Genomic DNA, 24,189 nt, shown 5'->3' with positions numbered 1-24,189 from the left:
TATATCATCACATAATTTTGACCAATCAGAACGGGGCTTTCTATTCATTCCCCGGTTGTTTGGTGGCAAATAAATCGAAGGTTGAATAAAGGGAATTTATCATAAGGCCTTTGTTTCCTAAAATACTCGTATCGTATTACTTTTTGGCTTGGACTTTTAGAACCGAATAGCGTACTGTTGTATACTGCATAAACTGACCAATAAAAACGACATGATATCATCAAACATAACGTCATAACTATCTGTTTTCCGCCCAATTTTCACACTGATGTGTTTCATGTCTATATACATTTTTTACCTATAACACTTTTTAATATAACGGTTCTCATAGAATACCATATATATTTCACTCGCATGACAAACTAAATCGATATTTTTATTCCTCTTTCGCACTCGTAAGAAAATAACTATATCCTGTCATGATATATGATATCAAAAGAGAATGTTCAAATATCCTCTATTTATCTGTGATATTTATGTAAAGTTTCTAACAATGGACTATAGAGTGACTGAACACACACCAGACGTAAAGGAGATCAGTGCTGAAGATAATGTCCATATTCCTATAGAATTGCAAATCTAAGTTTTCTTTGGACCCTTTTAAACGTTGGACTCCTGAAATGCTAGTTTAGAGTTTCTGGCGCACCATACGTCAAATTGTTTTTACGTTGTAGTGGATTTAACCCCAGCACAAGGGGAGTATAATGGGAATATATCAAGGAAGTGCCATTTCAATATCTTATCAATTAAAACGCAAAATTGACATAGATCCTGAAACGCGGATATCCAATGACGAATGAAATGTACCGACTTAATCAAACATTATTCTGTATCCTGTTTGTTTTAGCAGTCAACGCATTCTATATTGAAGTTTGTTTTAGTCAATCCATTCAAAGGTCATCATGACATTTTGAAATTGAGTTTGTTTTTGTCAATCCATTCAAACGTCATCTCGACATTCTGTACTCCAGTTTGTTTTTGTAAATTCATTCAAACGTCATCTCGACATTCTGTACTCCAGTTTGTTTTTGTCAATCCATTCAAACGTCATCTCGACATTCTGTACTCCAGTTTGTTTTAGTCAATATATTCAGACGTCATCTCGACATTCTGTACTCCAGTTTGTTTTTGTCAATCCATTCAAACGTCATCTCGACATTCTGTACTGCAGTACGTTTTAGTCAATATATTCAGACTCGACATTCTGTACTCCAGTTTGTTTTAGTCATTTCGACGTCATCTCGACATTCTGTACTCCAGTTTGTTTAAGTCATTTCGACGTTATCTCGACATTCTGTACTCCAGTTTGTTTTAGTCAGTCTATTCAGACGTCATCTCGACATTCTGTACTCCAGTTTCTTTTTGTCAATCCATTCAAACGTCATCTCGACATTCTGTACTGCAGTACGTTTTAGTCAATCTATTCAGACGTTATCTCGACATTCTGTTCTCCAGTTTGTTTTAGTCAGTCTATTCAGACGTCACCGCGACATTCTGTACTCCAGTTTGTTTTTGTCAATCCATTCAAACGTCATCTCGACATTCTGTACTGCAGTACGTTTTAGTCAATCTATTCAGACGTCATCACGACATTCTGTACTCCAGTTTCTTTTAGTCAATCTATTCAGACGTCATCACGACATTCTGTACTCCAGTTTGTTTTAGTCAATCCATTCAAACGTCATCTCGACTTTCTGTTCTCCAGTTTGTTTTAGTCAGTCTATTCAGACGTCACCGCGACATTCTGTACTCCAGATTGTTTTAGTCAATCCTTTTAAACGTCATCACGACATTTTGTAATTGAGTTTGTTTCAGTAAATCCATTCAAAGGTTATCGCGATATTCTGTACCCCAATTTATTTTTCTCAATCCAATCAAATGTCAACACGACATTTTGTACTTGAGTCTGTTTTAGTCAATCTACTCAAACGTCATCATGACATTTTGTCCTTGAGTTGGTTTCAGTCAATGGTCATCGCGACATTCTGTACCCCAATTTGCTTTAGTCAATCCATTCAAATGTCATCACGAGATTTTGTAATTGAGTTTTTTTTAGTCAATCCACTCAAACATCATCATGGAATTTTGTCGTCCAGTTTGTTTAAGCTAATACCATTCGTGTAATTGACCATGTGGATATTTCATTTAACGGATTTAACGACCCCTATTACGGCCTCTCAGTCTTTCAGCAGACGGGTATGCAGTAAAATAGAAGATACCCTTTTCAGTTTGAACAATACCTTATTTTCAGATGTGTTGCAGCTATTCCTTTATGCTGTCAGCCTTACAGTATAATCAGGGTACCCTAGATGACAGGTAGATTGTGATACCATCTCCAGGATTTATGCAATAAAGACCTATTCTTTCAAAGCGCCCAAGGGAGAATATTTGGAAAATTAGATCTGACAATAGTATTGGATCAACTGTAATATATTGCTTCAATGCCAGCTTTAGTGAAAAAATGTCTAAAGTCTAAAGTAAGACAATGGTTTTCCTGACAGTTGATCACTCAATCTTATAACTGAATTATATCGACAGCATGACATAAGAGCTTCTACACGTGCTTTAGCAGTCAACAACCTTTACGATGCTACTACGACTAAGGAATGTCACTTTTGAATTTATCATTGAAAACTGCCACTTAGATTTTGTAAAAATCACAACAAAGTAAAAGACATACGTGGTTTGGTTGCTGCTTATTAATCGCCAGACAAAAAATGGAAACAGAACCCGAAATGTGTCTATGATTCCGAACTAGTGCCGGAGCCCACTACATTTGCAGGAAACAGACGGAAAGCTCGAACCTACTGTACTAAAATACAACTGCAACTTTGGTCACGTTATGAGACGAATGAAAAATGACAAAAACAATTAATTAAATGAGCAGTAACTTTATTGAGACAAGTCACGGATAAGTGTCTGATGTTTAAGACATTAAAAAAGACAATATGCATTATATACAATTGTCTGCTATATTATAACTATAACTAGCGTTCTTACAATGCGTATGAACCATGTATCACATACATGCCTTTGACAAATATATCGAACACATACCTTTTCAAAACATTTATCACACATATATGCCTTTTAAACGGATATATTACACATCTTCATTATACATCACATTTGCGCAATTGTACAACCTTTTAAAATATCACCGGACACATCTATAATGCTACGCATTCCAACCTCTCTTATCCTAAAGCCCCTTGCCAATTTTCTTATCTAGTTATAGAGCCACCTATCATTCTTACTCTTACGTCAACCTCCCCAAGTCTAATAATACGTCAACCCTATCGATATCCCTCTTAACACACAGTTCTTTCCTCTGAATAACTTCATTATACTTATAATGCTTTCATCTCCAAATATAGACTGTGTTCCCATTCTCTTCACACTTGGACTCAATGCTCCCAACCTCTCCACATAGACAAGTAATGCTTTCAGTCTCTCCACACATAGAATCATAATACATAACGGTCTCAATCTCTCCACACACACTCAGTGCTCCCAACCTTTCCACATAGACACGTTTTGCTTTCAATCTCTCCACACATATATTCATAGTACGTAGGGGTCTCAATAGCTCCACACCTAGATTTGTAATGCCCCAACTTCACACACACAGAATCATAACGTTCCCATCCTTCCATACACACATAATTCGTTCCCATCCACACGACTATGAAATTTCCGGCCTCGCCCCTCATCCATAACGTTCACGTCCTCGCCCATTATCTATAACGTTCACGTCCTCGCCCCTTATCTATAACGTTCACGCCCTCGCCCCTTATCTATAACGTTCACGTCCTCGCCCCTTATCTATCACGTTAACGTCCTCGCCCCTTATCTATAACGTTCACGTCCTCGCCCCTTATCTATAACGTTCACGCCCTCGCCCCTTATCTATAACGTTCACGCCCTCGCCCCTTATCTATAACGTTCACGTCCTCGCCCCTTATCTATCACGTTAACGTCCTCGCCCCTTATCTATCACGTTAACGTCCTCGCCCCTTATCTATAACGTTCACGTCCTCGCCCCTTATCTATAACGTTCACGCCCTCGCCCCTTATCTATAACGTTCACGTCCTCGCCCCTTATCTATAACGTTCACGCCCTCGCCCCTTATCTATAACGTTCACGCCCTCGCCCCTTATCTATAACGTTCACGTCCTCGCCTCTTATCTTTCACGTCGACGTCCTCGCCCCTTATCTATCACGTCAACGTCCTCGCCCCTTATCTATAACGTTCACGTCCTTGCCCCTTATCTATAAGTTCACGTCCTCGCCCCTCATCCATAATGTTCACGTCCCGACCCCTCATCCACGTTCACGCCGTGTGACATTAAGGTATTTCAATGTTTTGTTCAATGGGTTTGCAATAATGTTACAAAGTATCTAAAGTACTAAAACTGTAAAAATATGGTTGTTCCGTTTTATTTTTAAAAAGGATAAAAACTTTCAACACTCAATGTTGATTTTTGTTTGTGATATAACACTTCAACAAATGCCAAACATGCTCTTTAAATATTACAGAACTAGAATAAATGCAAGTTTGTTTATTTACCCCTACAATTCATTACAATGATTTAATCATTAATAAAGAATATTATTTATTATAATGTCATAATATCACCACATTCATCTGCCACATTCACCCAGGTCTCAGAGGCGCTTGGCGCCAATACAAAAGTTCACGCACATTCACATAACTTACAATATACTGAAACTATCATTATTTGCTTTATCTGAAAGACTTTGAAGATGAACCAACATTCGTAATTGTGTAGACTGTACAAAGCATAGTTGTAACAGGCGTCGTTGTGTATACGACTCATTATATAGACTTATTGTAGACTCGTATCTTAGACTTATTCTACTGAATTATTGTGTCTTGAAGTGTTGCGTAGAACTTTTAAGTTATTATGCTTTGTGTGTACATGGAAAAATAAGATAATTTTCTTGTGTTTTCAATATGATTAAAGAATCTATGACGTAACTTAGATTCTTGTCTTTGTTTAATGATTTCAGGAAATATAGCAACCAACTGGTCAATACCTTGACATACAATGATCCAACAAACATATAATAGTATATGCAACAGGTCATCGCAACCGGAGGAAGGATGAGGTTAAAGATGAACAATATATAAATCGTATTTATAATAGACTTTCAGCACTTTCATATGTCAAGCACTTGTCAAATGCATCTTTCGGGCACATTTGTGGTAAAAAATTACATTATATACAATATATGGACGACAACCAAGGATTACATATAGATGCAAATGCATCAGTTATTGCACAAAGAAAGCCAATATGATATATTATATACACAGGAACTCTGAAGAAATGAGAATTATGAATGGTCTAACAAGCATAAAATTAAAAAAAGATATATGCGTAACATTTTTATATATTTTAACATTTAAGAGCCATGGCTCATGAAAGCACCAATCTTTGCCGACATTTTGTATCTGTTTCCACATTCATAAAATGCATAACAGTCATTTATCTTTCATCACTGATACAAAATGCGCTTGTTTCGGCATCAAACGACAAAATAATAACAGAACACATCATGTCTATATCCCATGCGTTACAAATAACTCTGACAAATTTTGACACCCTCTTCCACTAGGTGACGTGCGATACATCAGAACGTCACTAACATTGGCCATCATATGTGTTCTATTTCGTCACTGTCACTCCTGCCAAACATGTTTTTTCACGCTATTGTCATCCACTGGACTCCATGGGTTGCAGTTCTTCATCATTTGTATTATGTACATGAAGAACTACCTGTACAATTTGGGATTAATGTTATCTATACCAACATAACAACCATAGTACTCACTGTAGAAGGACATCTTTTCGCGGCAAACTGATTGATAAATTCATAGACAATAAGTCTGGGGATTTAAAATATCACAGTAGGAAGACGCCATATTTCTGTATCTATAAATAACGTCACATGAATACGTCATCATATCAATTACTTAAGATTGTGTTTTCCATATCACAACAGATGTTGATAATGCATATCAACAACACTTAGTGAATCTGATTTTTAGTGAGTCCCGTTTTTTTCTGCGATACATCAAGTGATATCTATGTCTTTTTCGAACTTTAACAAACCGATAGTTGGTTCATATGTTCCTGCTAAATAATACACATCCTGTTCGTCTCCGTTCCCACACTTTCTCTTTAATTCCTTTTGTCGCCTACAAAACTCCTTGTATGAAAGTACGTCACACTTGTGTGAAATAGTCTGTACATCGTTCTCGTCGATGTGAAGTGACTGGAACAAGGCACCCTGCAAAAACGACGAGTTCATAATTTAAGATAGAAAAGGATATTGTAAATATTTAACAAAAAATGTATGAATAGTTTAATTTGTCTAGTATTTTTTATTCATTTAAACCTTTCTTCAGTTTTTATTTTGCTGTTTTACACTTTGTACCTTCATATCTTGTAGCTTCTTCCCTCCCCTTGTTTCCTCTGGATGGTAAAACCACTTGACTTTGACAACCATCTGACCTCCCCAAGCCTCCCACATACTGTCAATGCGACCAATATATGGCAGATGTGGTCTTCCGGTGGAGAGAAATACTGCGCAGTCACCAACCTGAAAGTTTCGGTTTTTAACATCAGTACATGTACTTAATTATCATTTATGTTAAACTATAAATGCATTGTGGAGCTAGTGCGAAACACCTATTTTTTCGACTTTGACATGTCTTTCGATCAATTTTAGTTTGCAAAAGTCGCCTCCAAGGTTTCAAAATTTAGACCGGAGCATCACTGACGAGTCCTAGAAGGACGAAACAGCTGTATGATTTAGCATCACTGACAAGTACTAGAAGGATGAAACAGCTGTATGATTTAGCATTACTGACGAGTCCTAGAAGGATGAAACAGCTGTATGATTTAGCATTACTGACGAGTCCTAGAAGGATGAAACAGCTTATGATGCAGTTCATTTCCTTATTAGACTCTGCTTTATCTAACTCTGAATTTATATTGAACTAGTAATTTACTTTAGCGTCTTTTGTACCAGTCAGAAAATATGTTTCCATTCATTTGAGTTGGGGAACAGTTCAGACTATACCCATTTGAATCATTACATCTCCGAAAATAAAAAAAAACTGATTTAGATATGAGGCTAGTGTCTAGATATTTATAAATTTCTTTTGACCTACATTGTTTTCCTAAGTCGTCTCCTTGATTTCATAATTTAAATCTGAAGGATAACTTACAAGTAGGGACGAAAAGCTATATCACGCAGTTAACTACAATACTTGGCTCTACTGTATCTAATTAGTTAGTCTCGTTTATTTAAAGGTGTGCCGTCAGTACAATCTTTTCTTACAATGGTGGAGAATATCACAAAGTATATTATCGATGACTCCTTAGGAAATCTTGCTATGCCAGTGTATTAAAAGGAAAATACTCATAAACCTTTCAAATATTATCTTAACTATATAGCTAGCGCTGTGATTTCCTTGACTCCAAGTCCCTGCTTTGCTCTTACCAAAATATTTTCTCGGCCTCGGACTATAGCCTTGTAAAATTCCTTTTTGGCTTTTCCTTTGAGACCGGGCCGCTTTGTACATTTTCCCGACCACCGCCAGAGCTGCCTTGCAGGAAGAAATGCTGCAATACATAGATTGAAAGTGATAATATGGACCTATGATCTACCGATAGGTCCCATACTTAATCATGCAAGAAACTCACTATTTGATAAAACTATAAAAATAAACGATACAACCAAACATGAATTATTAAATAATAATAAAGAGTAAATTAAACCACAATTCAAACATCGTTTGTTTCCTCTCTTCTCCATCAAATGAACTCATCAGCATCAACCAATGTATAAAAATATGTATACGTGAACTTAATATTAAAATTTATCTCTGATTTACTCAATTCGGTAGATAAGGAGAAGGGAAACACATTTTCATTGTGATTTAACCATTATTTTGCATTGATGATCTCGCTTACCAATATTATAAAGATGAAGATGATCAGGCAAGTAGATAAAATGGTAGCGATGGATATAATTTCCTGAACAAAATTATTTCCATGCTATTATTTCCATCCTTTAAAACATTCTTGATACATGCAGATTTTCTTTCCGAAGAGCAATATTTCATACAGTCATGTCTATGATAGCACAAACAAATGCGACTAATGAAAGGAAGATAAATGCTAAACTATATATATATATATATCTCCATTCCCGAGTAAGTTGTTTTTGTATATTACTACACACAGGAAGCAGGATACAAAACCAGCACTTGACTATAGTCATACCAGTAAGAATTCCGTTTACACCGATATATCGATGGTCAAATAAAAGTTAATTCCGCTTACAACGATATATCGAAAAACATATAAGCGTTAATTCCGCTTACACCAATATATCGATATATATTGGAAAGAAAATTCCGCTTAAACCAATATATCGGTAATTATCTGAGAAAGAATTCCGATAACACCGATATATCGACATATCTGGGCGAAAAACGATATTTACACGTGGTAATGACTAAACGTAAATATCGTCCACATAGTTCTGGTGACGTCGTGCCAAAGTTCATGCTGCAAGGTTATACACAATATATATCAGGAATCATAAATATTGACACAGAAATCACTAAAGCTTGTCATGACAAAAAGAGGCAGCACAATTACACAAGCAAATATGCAAGCATGATATACAAGTATGATTCATTCTCCGTTACATTTTACGAGCACATCATGAGCATTACACGACTTTTGTTATTTGATTACAGCGTGGCCATCACGCTACATCAAGTCCTAGATCTTCCAATAACCCATAGTTCATATAAAAGCTAATCACGTCACCTTTTGTTTCCGTTTCCACCGAATGTTGTTATGTAATTAATGTTTCAAAAACGTGAAATAATTGCTAGCTTACACATACTGGGATACAATGGCAAATTACCCAACAATTTGTTTATTAATCAAAATTAAGGCAGGTTCAGTTTGTTACACAGTGAAGTTTAAGCGTCTATGTTTTCTTTCAGCAAATGTCTTTTTTTAAAGCATTAAGCGAAAGCATATGTGAATTTTATTGTCAATGTGACCTTAAGTTTTACTGAATACGTACTAACAACATCCCTCCGAGAATTCCAACACTAGAAATATGTGGGGGTCGGATATTTGCATAGAATATTGCAACATTGCTAAGCAAATGAACAAAAAGCAGATTTCGCATATCGGTTTTGATTATGAAAGTCCAAAAAGAAAGGCAACTATTTGTTATAATTGTTTAAATCGAAAATGTAATTTTCGATCGTACCTGCGATTTTGCTTTTACTCTCAGTGGAAAGTGATCTTTTTGTGCACTTGGGTTTGGCTTGATGTCCTGAAGTACTAGCGTCTTCATCAAAGGAATAAATATCACCATCCCACTGCTGATAATCGTTTTCACTTTCCACAAACAAATTGTCAATTCTACTTTCACTTTTGTTCCTATTTAGAATATGGAGGGATCCTGAAGATTTGTACTCAAATGTAGCTGCCTTTATCAAAGAAGTGACATGAATGTTTTTACTTTTGATGCTAGAATCCTTACAATGATATCGTGTTTTACCTTGATCAGAGCTCCTCGAACCATCATCAGAAACATCATCACTCCCATCCGAAATATCCGATTCCCTACAATCATCGCTACACTCCTTGTCCTTTTTGCGTTTCTTCTCACTAGCTTTGATCTCCGACTTAGAGTCTTTACCAGTACCATTCGAAGGTCGGTCTCTTTTCTTTTGTTTAGTATCAGACTCTTTAGCATTGCTGGATGACTTTGCCCTTTCCTTACGGAAATTTTCCATCGAGAAACCATTGTTAAAGACGTCATCACGATCTTCATCAAATCCACATACATCGACTTCTTCCTCCTCGTCTTCGTCTGCTGCAGAAACGTCGCTCTGTTGGCCTGCATCGTCTTTCTTCAGCTTAGGAGGTCGACCGGGACCTCGTTTTGTTTTCGGAGCAGGCTCCGAAGACTTTTCAGAGCTGTGGGATTTCCGAGGTGTTTCCATGCTATCAGAGGTCGTGTGTCGACGTCGCTTCCCTATCAGTAATAGTGGATTAGGGTCATATGCTGCAAGGCAAGCCAATAATTCGTTTTATGAATGTATATGAAAAAGGTATTATATCCGCTTATAAAGCAGCATACTTTCAATTTTGTCTTATTGTATCATGAAATGGATCATCAATTGAAGGACAGAGTTAGCATACAGTATAAAGTCGAACGGACACAAAAATAAACTTACAAACGTGAGGGAAGTCCTTAGGTAGCATTCTGATGTGATCCAATGGAATACGGCCAGAGTCGCCATCATCAAACTCAACATTGATGGACCCAGCATCGGCATGAGGGTTTGGACTCGCTGTAATGTAAACACCAAAAATAAAATTCGGTATCACGAGTTAAGCGAGTCAAAACTATATGAATAAATGCTTTGTTTACAGTTCACGTTTTCAACGCATTGAGAGACATATTCCATATATTTTACATTACCAACAGTCAACAGAGACAAATTATGAGTGGCAAATTATGTCAGTTATCAAACAAAGGTTATAAACAAGTAGAAAAAAAGATACCTTTTGCCACTGTGCCTGGGTAGAGACAGCTGAATTGTTGGCTCCAGTAAGCGCATACACGGGTTCCTTCGAGAAGGCACCGAGTTGTGCTGGGTTTCACATCTACTATCTGGTGATAACAAACGGAAATCTAATTATAGTTCCGAGCATATAGATATCAATAAAACAGCAAAAAGTGATTGAAGTCTATAAAGACTATCAGCCTAAAAGCTTTTGAAATGTTTATCATAAAAGCAATGTTGTCCTTAACTTATCATAATTTTTCACAACATACCATACAAATCATCATATCTGGAAGCTGTTAAGGTTAGTATTTAATATTTGCTGTTGTTTTCTATATTGATATAGCCCAATATGTAGTTGTTTGTTGGTATCGAACACTTACCACCTCCTTAAGAATCTCTTCCTGAGAGTAAATGTGAGGTCGGTTGCCACGCTCGTTGTCGATGAGAACGCCGTATACGTCTGGAGGACGAATTCCTTGGACGGCTCCTTCATAGAACAGACCATCCTTAAACACCAGAACCCTCAGGTTGTCGGCAAGTTCATCCTTACTTATTGCACAGGAACGGGGCTCTGCCAATGGAACGTGAACAACAATGAGTGCATCAACATCTATAAAACAAAATATCTATATAGATAACATAAACATTTGTTTTCGTTTATTAATTGACAATATTATAAGATAAAGTAAATCATGTTCCTATTGGACATTTAGATCATAAATCAATAGTTAGTACATAAGATAAAGTAAAATATTATCCTATTTGTTTTTTATATCATAAATCAACAGTTAGTACATATCTATAAGAATATTTCACGGAGCATACAAATTTTATTTCCTTGCCCGTATATCTATATCCTTACCTGGGATAGAAGGCATTTCGCGTAGTACACTGAGTGGGATGTTGTCGCTACCACTACTATCCGAGTCGTAATCACACACTATAGGCTCCGACTTTGAACGCTCTTTCTTTCGTTTTGGCTTCTAATACATCAAAATAGAAAAACAGAAATTGGTACAATACAATGTAATCTGTATTCCAATCATCATTCGAAAAGTAGCCATTTTTTTTAATATGTAACTTCAAACTTAGTTGTGATTGCGTCAAATAAAACTTCTAAATATTTATGATATACAATTTGTTCACTGGACATGCTCACAATAATTTGAATATTTCTAGCCTGAATAAGGCTTAGACAGTTTCAGAATTTAAAACATTTCAGTAATTCGATTTTGAATAAACACTGGTAGATCAGTCATGTGATGACCTTACACAAGTTTCTATTTCACAGTTCACATATTTCTTTAACTCTCTATCTAGGGAAAACAGAAAATGCGTGAGGTGTTTTATCAATCTCCAATGAAACAGAGAGACACTAGAAAACATTATGGGTTATTTACATGTTTGGATTCCTTTGCTTTGCTTTTGTATTGGAATGCCTTATTGTACTTGTTTTTGACCTTCTGAGTAAGCTCCTTGATATTTTTGGCTTTCTGAAGTTTTGCTTTTTCACTCTTAGATTTGGCAGGAGAGGGAGCCGCTGAGGGTGATGACTTTTTAGGTGGAGGTGTGACCACTGATGAAGGTTTAGGGGTGTTCGTTACGACGTTCGTGGTATTTGGAGAAGGTTGCGGGCTTGGTTCACTTAGAAAGATCCGCTCGCTCCGTCGAATAAACCACTCCTGGTCTAGGTACAATGGCTCCATTGGAGCAGAGGATTCAACCTGAAATATGAATGTGTCAAAGCATTTCAGTATATGATTAAAAAAACTTTGATAAAAAATCAAAATTTCATTAGCATATGTGTTAATTGAATTGAATCAGTGCTAACCTTTGCCTTCCGTTCCTGAGCAGATGTATTGGAATGTGCTTTCACAACATCCTCAAAAGAATGGAAGTGGTAGAAGAAGTTTTTGGAGTTCCTTGCGACAATGGTTTCTGAAAGAAAACAGAAACTTTACATCATTGAAAGAGTAATTAAAGAGTCACATATTTTTTTTTAGAAAAATCATTTTATGGAACAAAGCTTTAAAATATCATATTTACTGACCTGTAACGCCAGGTGTCGTGTTAGGGTTACATTTCCGAGGTCGTCCAGGCTTCCGCTTTTTATTGACAGACGAGGAGCTTTCTGGCGTCGAATCCGATTCTGATTCTAAAGTAATCAATATAGTTTTGTTATCGTATACAAATACATGTAAATTAATTTTGAGCAGCAAGGTGTATGTTTCAAAGGAGGAATTGAAATTGGTCGCCATTTTTATCATTGCTGTTATTTAAACGTTACCAAAGCGAATTATTACTATACTTATATATTTTACAGTGACCTGTTTGGATAGTTAGTGCATTAGTAAACCAAATATATTCATATAAAAGAGTCGAATCTACATAAACATGCAAAATTATAGTTACAACATAACTATTTAAATATGCTAATATGTTAAAGTATAAGGTATCATGGGAATATTAAGAGTTAGTTACAGCGGAACACAACTAATGACGACAGAGGTTGATATGCTACCTCGTTTTACGGCAGGCGTGGTAGTATTGGTATTCGTACTGTTGCAAGCAGTGTTAACCTCTTTACTATCGGATGCAGGGGTATCATTTTGGGGTATGTCAGCAGAAACAGCAGTGGTGTCCGGCTTGAATGACGTAGTACACACACCTTCCTCTCGTTTCTTTTTATGTTTTTTGGTGGGAATACTCTCAGTTGCAGCACAACTTGCGTATTTTGCTAGTATACCCAGACCGCTGTCGTCTGCCACACTGGCCAACATGCCAAGCCCCGATTCTTCTGATCCATGGGCTTTCTCCTCTGTTTGTGGCAATTATAAACAATTACATGTGAAATATATCAATTTTTTGTTCATAAATTGATCTGTTTGTTGTTACATTAAAAAGAGAAAACTTTGTTGATAATATATATAAGTAGAATTATTTGATAAGGTAGATGTGTTACAACATTTCTAATTACAAATATTTTCTATTTTCATTTAAATAGTTTTATAAACAGTGATTATATATTTATTGGCTTACAAATTCAGGTAGTTAAAGTGAGAACTCACGTTCAGGTGGCTGAAGTAATTGCTTTGGTTTCGTCTGTTTTGCCACCAGGCCACTCGAGAAGCTCTCGGATTTCAATTCTGAATTTGTAATATAAATACTTAATTGAGTTTGTGTATATTATATGATCAAGTGAATACATTTTTAACATAAGGCATTGAATCCACATATATCTTGATCAATGTTTTTCCCTGTACAATTCAATGTATATCACATTTATTTTTTCAAAAAAGCGTATTTTTAAATACGCTATGTTTTCATTTTTAGAAACAGATTTTTACGTTTTTCTGTTTATGTTCAACAATAAAAACGTACTAGGCGTAGCAAAACTATCCTTGTTCGAAGGAGCCGCTTTTTTAACAGGTGGCGTAGGTTTCATGTTACCTGGAAATACACATGCATGTAGAAAAAAGTAAATAACCAGTAAAAATAAACAGATGAACAGTACAGTATTGTATGTTTTGTATATGCTTGCTGTCAGTTTTGCGTGATTTTCTTTGCAATGTTTTAAACGTCATTTTCACTCTTTAAATTATATCGCATTACTATCAATAACATCTTCTAATAATGGTCTATTATGGAACTTGTAGACATTAATATTGCATGTCTTCGAAACAGTTCAAATCAGTATGTTATATCTATGAAGCATTTGAAATCGGAATGTGGTGTCTGGAAACTAGTTAAAATCAGTATGCTATATCTGGATTACATGCCGCTTAGCATCTTTTATTTGCCACACACATGCTAGTGTGAATATCGCGTCTCTTTTTCTCACCTTTGGTGATGACAGATGTATCAGACTGTGACTCGTGCTTCTTAGGTACAGGTTTCTTTTCATTCATTTTTATGGAATCACCTTGGAAAAGCAAGAAATACTGTAGTTGTAACGATGCTTACTACCATTACTGTTCTGGTAGGTATCAGGTTGTTTTCAACATAATACTTCGTAATAGCCATGGACACTTATGCTATATTTGTCATAACACTTTTAAAAACTATTTCGCCGAAAACTATGTAAATCCAGTTTATAAGATACATGGTGTTACATCACCTTTATTACTTTGCATATGTCACAAAAGCAATGACACTAATAGTTACTATAAATAGAAGTTGCAGGTAGAAACTATCGTTTATATCAATATGATGTATGATTTGAGTAATTGAACTTACAAGATTTACCACCGCCTGGTAAACTGGATGTGATGCCCTTTCGTTTCACTGTAAAGCCAGACTGGGTTTTAAACAATGCTGCCATGGCGTTTGCTTTCAATTTCTTGCTGAGTGGCATCTGGATTAGAGAAGGGTAAGACATTATCCAACCAATTGATATTTACTCTGTTACGGTAAATGTACAGTTTTATTGTACTCTAAATAATTTGTTTTGCCACGATTCTTAACCATCGGTAAATTGAGTGACACCAATTTTCCGCCAAATTTCTGCCATCTCTATCTTTTAAATTAACTTACCCCGAATCCGCCTCCAGTCTTTCGAAACACTCTGTCCACTAGCTCTTCTGCCTGCTTCTTTTTCTTGACCACTGGCTCTTTTGTTTTTGCCTGGTTGGATTTCGGTCTAATAATATAACCAAAGGCACAAAGAAATTTAAACATTTTGTTGATATCTGAGATTATAAATGTGATTTATATTTAATACTATTAGGTAATAAACCTGTTTAATGACAAAATACCATTTGCAAAAAAAATATCCATAGTACTGTATGAATACTTACTGCACAGGTTCCGGTTTCGGTGTGTCTGACACTGTCTGGTGCTTCCGTTTTCTTGGCCGACCCGGCCCCCTTTTAGAGAGGGGGTCACTGTAAACAACAAAACGTAAAATGTAACTTAAAACACGTAAAATGTAACTTAAAATATATATACATAAATTGTTAATTGGTTTAAATAGGAACAGATTTTTTAAATTAATAATGCAGATGATAACGACATTTATCTATACTTAGTTGCGCGATGGGGTATATCATTAACGCGAACATATATCTATTTTATGTATTTCCACCATAGTGTGCTTTTATTAAAGCCCCGAAATTAAAACTGTAGAATGTTAAATAAATGTATTTGAACGCGTCTTGAAATAATTGATAATAGTTTTTTATCTCTGCGTAAAAGCTTTGGAGCGAAATATGGTACAATTAACATCTTCCATTTATATGGTAGAGGTAAAATCGGTACAACTAGGTGAGCTCCTCAACTTCCCATTCTGCTAAGGCAAGTGTTTCATCCCCAAGAGGATCAGTCCATAAAGCCTACATAGGCGATTAAGGGAGGAATTGGAGGAGAGATGAAAGTGTCGCGCTACTAACTGTAATGGCGGTCTGGATCTAGATCACACACCCTCCGATCAACATTACTTCCATCATACATTAGATGTCTCATATTTTCACGAAACATTAATTTTTATCAATTGCCTACCATCGTATAATTAATTCAATGGTGATGTTTTGATATTTTGTTCAAATACAGTGTATATTAGAACGTAATGTGAATTGCTCTAGGCATATATAGCACAACATTAGACATTACTCACAAGCGCTACCTACTAGTGTAATATGCAATTACACCGTCAACCAAATCATTAGCCCTTCAGAACACCGATCTATCCTCGGTTTACCACCAAAAACAATTGTTTCGCATTTGTAAACATGTTATAGAAAAGTATTGTTAGTATATCATTCTCAATAATAGTTTCTGAATTGCCAACGGAATAAGTGAATAAAAGTGAACATCAACTTTCAGCGCCGTTAAAATATAGATAAGCCGGAAGTACAAATCCAATGAGTTAAATCAAAAGGAAATCGACGAATAAACATGAGAATTCTGAACAAATTTCCAGCAGTACATATCTTAACATTGAATATCTTTTTAATTTATTGTATATTCATTTTCTTAAATAGTAAAAAAGAACATTCATATCGGGCGATTAAAAAGAAACACTTATAATAACAAACTGTTAGAATGTTGTTATCAACGGAGGACATTGTTAGAACGCTGCAAAATGAGTAATTGGTATACGTCTGTACCATAGATGTATGCGATCACTCGAGTATAGGAGGTCTTCACAAGTTTCATTGTATCTTTAATGACAGTTGCAACATTAGGCCACAGGAAGGCTTTAATGAAAATGACGCTACCATAGAATCTATAACCTATATGTATAAGATGAACATGGACCATTCATTCAATTTGCATTTGACATTTTGTGTGTGTGTGCAACAAACCACCATTTAATGAACACAACAAATTGAGCAATAGACCCAGACCGACCAAAGCCGTTTGATTTGACATAGAAAAAATATCAGAACTTGGCTCTATATATTTTACAAACACAATGAACATCCTTTCTTTATATATTTGTACTGCGCACATATCTAGCCTGATAAGATCGAGAAGTGAACATAGCAGCTTTCAATAAAAAGATCCAGGGTTCAATTATCTAAGTCGCCTTAAAATTGAATATTCAGATGTGATGTTTCTGCTCACACAACTACAATAACTGATGTAGAATATTTAATGGAACGATGCTGCTGTGCCTGTGTTATAATGTTCAGCGGCATTATTGTAATTTTTGGAGGCCGTGTCTCCCGTAAAACAGAACAGCAATGTGTTCCCATTACACACAGAGCATGCCACTATTTGAAAGGTTTAGCTAATTGGCATAGCAATCGTTCGTTTTATCCTATTGATTATAACATAAAAATATTCAAATCTAGCTGCACTTCCTGCTATAATAAGATTATAATTTCACACAGATATTAATTTGCATATTTCTGTTAACATAAAGCGTCAAATTAAATGCTTATTTGCTTTTTTTTCGTATACCACATAATGTTTACTTAAACAAAATTACTGTTGATATACACCTTCACTTCTATTTAAGATTTTCGACACTTACTCTTTTTCCCGTTTTGGATGAAGTTTCGCTAGCTGCCGCTGTTTTTCTTTATACAGCCTCTGGAGTTCGGCCAATCGAATGCGCATGTCCAGTTCGATGGCATTGATTTCCTCTTCTCCTATGTCAAGAAAAGCAGTAAGGTCTGTTTCCTTGAGTTGTAATGCGAATGGACACAACGACAGAGAAAGAGCACAAACACATTGGGATTCCAAATAAGATATAACATCATTAAAACAATAAGTATCCTGATGCTAAATACCTAGATTTCACCAGGAACACACTGTTATCTTCTGTTTAAAACGGATATGGCATTTCGATGTAACAATAACATAGGATACTTATTTGAGCACAATAACATGTATATAGGACTCGCAGTACATTCAACTACAATATCAATATACTTTTGAACTAAGTATAAATTTGCAACCTTCAAACGTTGTTACCGAAATGGTCAATACTTTTGATCAGTAATGTCGATTTCGGATGTGGTGATTATTTTCGTTTGAAGATATTGTGGTGTAAATCAAAATATATAAGGTATTTACTATTATTAACTTCTGTCTTTTCAAAGACCAATTTTGACGTAATTTTTACAAAAATGCATAATGACATTTTTATTAAAATACACACTAAAAAGTAATATCCCGTTTGTAACTAACTATCATAGAAATGATATAAAGAAAAAATAAAGATGGACGGAGGATATTCTGTCTGTGTTTTCACGGTCATTAACAAAGCTTGTCAAACTATCTCCTTAAACTTGAAAAAATCGAAATATGAAATAATGGAATATTAATTGAAAAGCTCTACTTAGTGGATACAAACTAATGCATAATACATGAGTTTATTTAAATATGTATCTGTCATTTTGACATTTAAATGCGCATCTTGTATCTTATAATTACATGTATATTTAGATAAGTTTAATACCATTCATGTGCATTAAAGCATATCCGTTTGCTTTGGTTGATGTTTCTGTAGTAGTTTCAGCATTTTATAATTTGTATATCTAGTAATATGTACTTCTGATGTTTCTGTAGTAGTTTCAGCATTTTGTTACTTTGTATATCTAGTAATATTTACTTCTGATGTTTCTGAAGTAGTTTCAGCATTTTATAATTTGTATATCTAGTAATATGTACTTCTGATGTTTCTGAAGTAGTTTCAGCATTTTGATACTCTGTGTATCTAGTAATATCTACTTCTGATGTTTCTGTAGTAGTTTCAGCATTTTGTTACTCTGTGTATCTAGTAATATGTACTTATGATGTTTCTGTAGTAGTTTCAACATTTTGTTACTCTGTGTATCTAGTAATATGTACTTCTGATGTTTCTGTAGTAGTTTCAGCATTTTGTTACTTGGTATACCTAGTAATATGTACTTTTGATGTTGCTTATTCATATGTGTTAATTAAACAACTTGTAATTTGGACGTACCTCTATCCGTTTATTACTTATTCTATTTTGTTGTGCAAACGTACTTTGAAATGGAAGTAATTTGCTTTCTATAAAATGATGTTTCCTAAACATTTCCTATTGTCTATGGTTGTGAACGACATTTGTGTTCTCTAATCAACTACAATGTGACTATTTTCATATAGAGATAAACAGAATTAAGTGTGATAATATTCACTACAAAGTGATCATTAAGATGAATATATTGTCCCACCAAAATCTGATCACCTAAAAAAAAATCTTATTATCCACGTACATCGTGAAGAAGGCCAATGAAAATTCATAACGTTAACCAGTACATAAAAGACATATCAAAGTAAAATAAAATCTGTGATGTCTATGTGACTTAACCAGATAATCTAAACATATATATATATATATCAATTTTACTCATGTATCATTTTATTTTTATGTGATTAATTTTCATCCATTCCTCCCATCTCTATCTACTACAATTATATTTTGTTTTCAATCAACAACGAAAATACATGTTCATTTCGGTCTATCTTGGGTCAGGATATTTTTTCTACTGAATTAATTCAGTGAAACATTCAACAAAATATCCAATTTGTCATGATCTGATTTTGATTGTTTTGTTTATATCATACCACATACATCGTAACTTCAAAGACCACGTTATTAAGTGTTTGCCTAAATCGATATTAACTTAATCTACATTCATCAACCTAATTTTCCCATTACTCGTAAAGACAACATGTAATGAATTTGCATAGAAACCATTTATGCCTTCACTTGCCTTTGATCTTTAATTGCGCTTTAGTTACATGAAAAACATCTACAAGGTGCATTTTCTGACCATGCCATACCGACGTGTGTCATCAAATCACTAAATTTGAAATAATGTAATAATGTCCATTAAACAGATCTAGTAACTAACGATGATGTACTCTCGTGAAAAATTTCCAAATCGCTTACGTATCTATAGTTTATCAGGTTAAAATCGAGCCAGTTTGGTCTGCTCTTGATCTTTATCAGGTGAAATTCCAACAAGCGCGGCTACTGATAGAACGTATGCGTAAGACCTAATCAATAGGAAGAGATTCTGTACATGTCAGAGAAGAGCTGTTCTGGTATCACATAAATTTACAGACACAATCTTCCCTGAAAAAAAACATGTTGTTGCACTACATTTCCGTTTACTTTTTCAAACTTTCTATTGAAACGATCTACTTTTTTGCTTACAGTGTGTCTGACATTATATACAGGCAGTAATATGGTTTGTTACCTTGTGGAATTTTGAGGCCCGTCGATGTATAGTAACTTGCTTGTTCGCTTTTTGAGTCACTTTTAGCAGCAGGTATCGACCGTGTGCGACTCAGCGGTCTCTTCTTGGATTGCTTTGGCGCGTCAGAGTTACTGCGTTGAACAGTGGGTTTTGGTTTCTCCTGAGTTGATGTTTTCTTTTCAGTCTTTTCGATTTCCTTGCCAACATTTTTATCAGTTGCTTCCTCTTTGCCCACAGGTGCCTTAGAAGCGTTGCCCATTTTTATTGTTTTTGTCCCCGAGGTCTCCTTTGAGACTTCAGGGGGAGGAGGAGGAGGAGGAGATACCATGAGGGATTCACTAGGGGGTGCCACGGGCGTTTCTAATGTCACACATTTTGCTCGTATTTCTGCGAGTGTGCTGAGAAGTTCTAATCCATCAGCTGCCTGTAGAATCTGTGGGTCTAGGAATGGATTATAATCACTCTGCTTAGTTTCATCCTGTTTCTCACTAATCACACCATCGGGAAGTTCTTCAGTTTCAGAACGCTCACAAACGTTTTGAACACACTCGTCAGCAGTCACTGATGTCGATGGTGTCATAGTTTGCTTTGTGTCGAGTTTATCTTCAGAAGTTCCATCTTTTGCCAAATCAGACTCATTTTCCGATTTACTGCAATTTTCACTTTCTAAAGATTGAATAGGATGGTCACATGACTCTGCCTTGGAGTCATCAACATTGCTTGACACTGGCTTGTCTTTGGTCACTGAACACGTGATAGATGTCACAAGTTCTGTAGAAGAAGAAGCGTTAGTAGTGCACGTTTGCACTGACGCAATACTCTGGGAAACATTTGTGATGTCCGTTATAATGTCACACATAGATTGTGTTGTAGATGGAGCAGCATCTATCACTTCTTGTGACGTGTCGTCGATCTCACTTGCCGGAACCATCGGCGACGTCCCACGTGATTGCACCGTTGACATTTCCGTTTTGACAGTGTCTTGAATGGGAATTGTTGGGAGTAAAGAAGGACTGTAAACGATTGGTAAGGCGGGGTATTGGTAGGACAGGGGCTGTCCATTGTGCAGTGTAAGATCTGTAACCAAAAAAAACGAAATGTTCAAGCTACTCGAACAAGGATAATTTTCAAAATTACAACACTATTATACAACATTTGTTTAATAATCTGGCTTTTCAGGATCAAAATTTTAAATAATTTTCCAGATTTTAAAGATATTGAAGAATGATGTAAGATGGAAACCCGGTCTCACTGTATTTCATATTTTTCATTAAGTGAGATATCAATGAACATTGAAACGTAGGAAAGATATTTTATCACTGTACCTTGAGAGGGTGGGTGGGGAACAACTGATGCTGGTTTGCCGGTGTGGTCGGCGTCTGTGGACGGACAGGGAACTTTGCTGGAACTATGGATTTCTTTGGCAGCCGTATTTTCGAATGATTTTGAGTGGTCAACTATGGCAGGCTGACCTGATGGAGGTGCGCATGTCTCAGATGACCCAGTTTCTGGACGTGATTGATACTGCAATGTATATAATGACACAGTCAAAATGTGAGTTTCCCGAAGATTAGTTTCTTTTTGCGTTCCTGTTACCTTTCTTGACTTATCCTATCATGATTTTTATTCATATTTATCATAATGTGCTTCTAGTTAGAAATAAAGGTTGTCTATTTAACTCACTAGATGCTGTAATTGTTGTTGGTACTGCTGAACTGCGAGGGCAAAATCTGCAGTAGGTTGTCGATCTCCAGGGTGACCGATCACCTGGTGTTGGATCTGGTTCTGTTGATGTACCGCCATTATCTGTTGGAATGTATTTGGGTGGGTCGAACTGGGGAATCCACCCGGCCACATCCTACTAGGGTCGTACATTTCTGTAATATAATAAGGTATGATACAAACCCGAAATTTTTGAATTTCTAAATGTTTTAAATGTCCTGTTTGATTATAAGCTATGACACATTTCATGCAGCTATTTCTCTTTCGCCAATGCATGAACCCATGAAAGATGAAACAGCTGCAAAATTTACTTATTATTTGACATTTATTGTATCTATGAGATATTAAGGTTTAGTAGTGCTATTGATGTATGCTTCTTTGAACGATCATTAGTTATCGTCGCAAAGTTTTAAAAGTCTTTCATTCAAGGGTATAAGCAAGTACAAAATCACTGACCTGTAGAAAGGTTTCAGAAAGCAGTATTAAATGCATGTAAAATTGTAAGAGTGTCTGTAGTTCTACCTAAATTTGATGCTGGCATGATGATCAAGTGCCCAGTGACCGAGTCCTGTACCAGTTTGTAGCCTGGGGGAACGGACACTGGAAGTTGGTTTGGATCTGTCGTGCCGGATGTTGAGGGAATGTTCGGTGGAAGTGTGAAGGGCATTTGCCCGATCCAAGATGCGGGATTCATGCCATGTCCAGTTGGGAGCCACGGGCTTGGGAAGTGACGTGCAGCTGGGTCGTCCGACCATGCGATCCCAGCTCCAGTCGCTGAACCTGAACGCATGGCATAGAATAATTAATATGAAAGATAGATATGTAGAAGAAAACAAACTTTGATTGATTGTTTGGTATTTCTTTTCCTTTCTCAACTAAACACTAAAAACTCACCAGTGACAATGAGATTTGCCGGGAGTGTGTTACGCATGTCGGGACCAGGCGCATTTGGGGAGGTTGATTTTGATATGATTGGTCCACCGAAGGCGCTTGGTTGTCTGAAAAAGAAGCGCTGTCGTTACTGCCTCTGGATGATTAATTTAAGGGTATACAGTTCTACAATTCCTAGTAAACAGCTGGCAATTTTGACTTCGCTACTATATTCAAAGACGTGTTATAAATAAAAAAACTGAATGCGTGCTTTCAAAGTTATTGAAAAAATAACAAACGTTTTTGTAACTTTAAATTCATTTCATTTCTGTTACTGTACAGCTTATTGTGAACGAAGTAATTAAGCCTCACCCATCGCCCCCTCTGTGATGGACCGCCGTAATAGGGTGTGGCTCCCCGTCCCCCGGACTCCTCCGGACATCACCGGTATTCCTGCCGAGGTCTGGGGTAGAGTCTGGGTCTGGCTCTGAGATGCAGAGAAAATGATAGAATAGGATTAATACCACAAACTGGTCATAATTTTCTGTTGACACGACTTTCTATAGTATGTCCATTAACATTTTTTACAACGACACTAAATGTTAGTTTTTCGTGGGACGAAGTGGTGATATATCAGTAATAAGTACTAACGACAGGTTTACATGACATATTTACATTATAATTATAGAAACATACTGATGATTTCATCAATTCCAAAGAGGCTTTTGTGATTTTGTTTCTAACCTACAACTACCAGTGGCGCCACCTCCCATGGGATCGTTTGGTTACAGAAATATAGGAATCTACTTTTGTCAGCCAAATAGACATTAGTATTATCAATATCGCTAACGCACTGCTGATAACAGTGGCTGTTCGATGGAATACCAAACAAACAGACGGGAATATAACTACTGGGATGAGAGTGATTAATCAATGGAACGTGACAAACAATGGGGAATATTTCTCTTTACTTTTATTAACACTGGACGGGGGGTTCAGATGGTATAAGTCATAAAAAGCTTTATTAGATGAATAATAGGACAACGTCCATCGATGTGAACACCTTAATCAAATTATAAGGTGTTTTATAAGATATATTATAACCGAATTAAGAAAAATATATTTACAGATATGGCATATTGCAAGAAAAAGAAATATGTATTAAATACCTTATATCTTGACAAGATATCTTATCTGGAGTAAATAACATAATTTATCTTTGTGTAAAAAAAAGTATTTCAATCAGCAAAGAATAGCTATCTTTCATTATGACC

The 24,189-nt window shown here is 35.9% G+C and overlaps 1 protein-coding gene across 3 annotated transcripts in view; it reads right to left on the bottom strand.

Moving 5' to 3' along the window:
* Positions 1-2,875: 2,875 nt before the first annotated feature.
* Positions 2,876-24,189, bottom strand: part of LOC132551283 (trinucleotide repeat-containing gene 18 protein-like) — a 61,301-nt gene continuing 39,987 nt past the window's right edge. Inside the window, exons 8-32 of one of the 3 annotated variants that reach the window (XM_060215408.1) lie at positions 23,288-23,402; positions 22,940-23,043; positions 22,568-22,825; positions 22,007-22,200; positions 21,649-21,847; positions 20,324-21,400; positions 17,623-17,764; positions 15,443-15,529; positions 15,180-15,285; positions 14,883-15,000; positions 14,488-14,568; positions 14,028-14,096; positions 13,715-13,792; positions 13,168-13,464; positions 12,697-12,801; positions 12,478-12,584; positions 12,047-12,370; positions 11,509-11,629; positions 11,027-11,217; positions 10,642-10,750; positions 10,311-10,427; positions 9,629-10,138; positions 7,538-7,659; positions 6,467-6,631; positions 2,876-6,319 (exon numbers count right to left, since the gene is read on the bottom strand). In XM_060215408.1, the coding sequence (XP_060071391.1) occupies positions 6,104-6,319; positions 6,467-6,631; positions 7,538-7,659; positions 9,629-10,138; positions 10,311-10,427; positions 10,642-10,750; positions 11,027-11,217; positions 11,509-11,629; positions 12,047-12,370; positions 12,478-12,584; positions 12,697-12,801; positions 13,168-13,464; positions 13,715-13,792; positions 14,028-14,096; positions 14,488-14,568; positions 14,883-15,000; positions 15,180-15,285; positions 15,443-15,529; positions 17,623-17,764; positions 20,324-21,400; positions 21,649-21,847; positions 22,007-22,200; positions 22,568-22,825; positions 22,940-23,043; positions 23,288-23,402 (5,012 nt within the window). In that variant the 3' untranslated portion in view covers positions 2,876-6,103. The remainder of the gene's footprint in view (positions 6,320-6,466; positions 6,632-7,537; positions 7,660-9,628; positions 10,139-10,310; positions 10,428-10,641; positions 10,751-11,026; positions 11,218-11,508; positions 11,630-12,046; positions 12,371-12,477; positions 12,585-12,696; positions 12,802-13,167; positions 13,465-13,714; positions 13,793-14,027; positions 14,097-14,487; positions 14,569-14,882; positions 15,001-15,179; positions 15,286-15,442; positions 15,530-17,622; positions 17,765-20,323; positions 21,401-21,648; positions 21,848-22,006; positions 22,201-22,567; positions 22,826-22,939; positions 23,044-23,287; positions 23,403-24,189) is intronic. The other 2 variants (XM_060215410.1, XM_060215409.1) reach the window with 2 other exon arrangements.

Source organism: Ylistrum balloti, unplaced genomic scaffold (assembly GCF_031769215.1).
Source record: "Ylistrum balloti isolate Yb309-2 unplaced genomic scaffold, AGI_CSIRO_Ybal_v1 Utg370190, whole genome shotgun sequence".
Lineage (NCBI taxonomy): Eukaryota > Metazoa > Mollusca > Bivalvia > Pectinida > Pectinidae > Ylistrum > Ylistrum balloti.
This window is presented reverse-complemented; position numbering and strand designations above follow the sequence as displayed.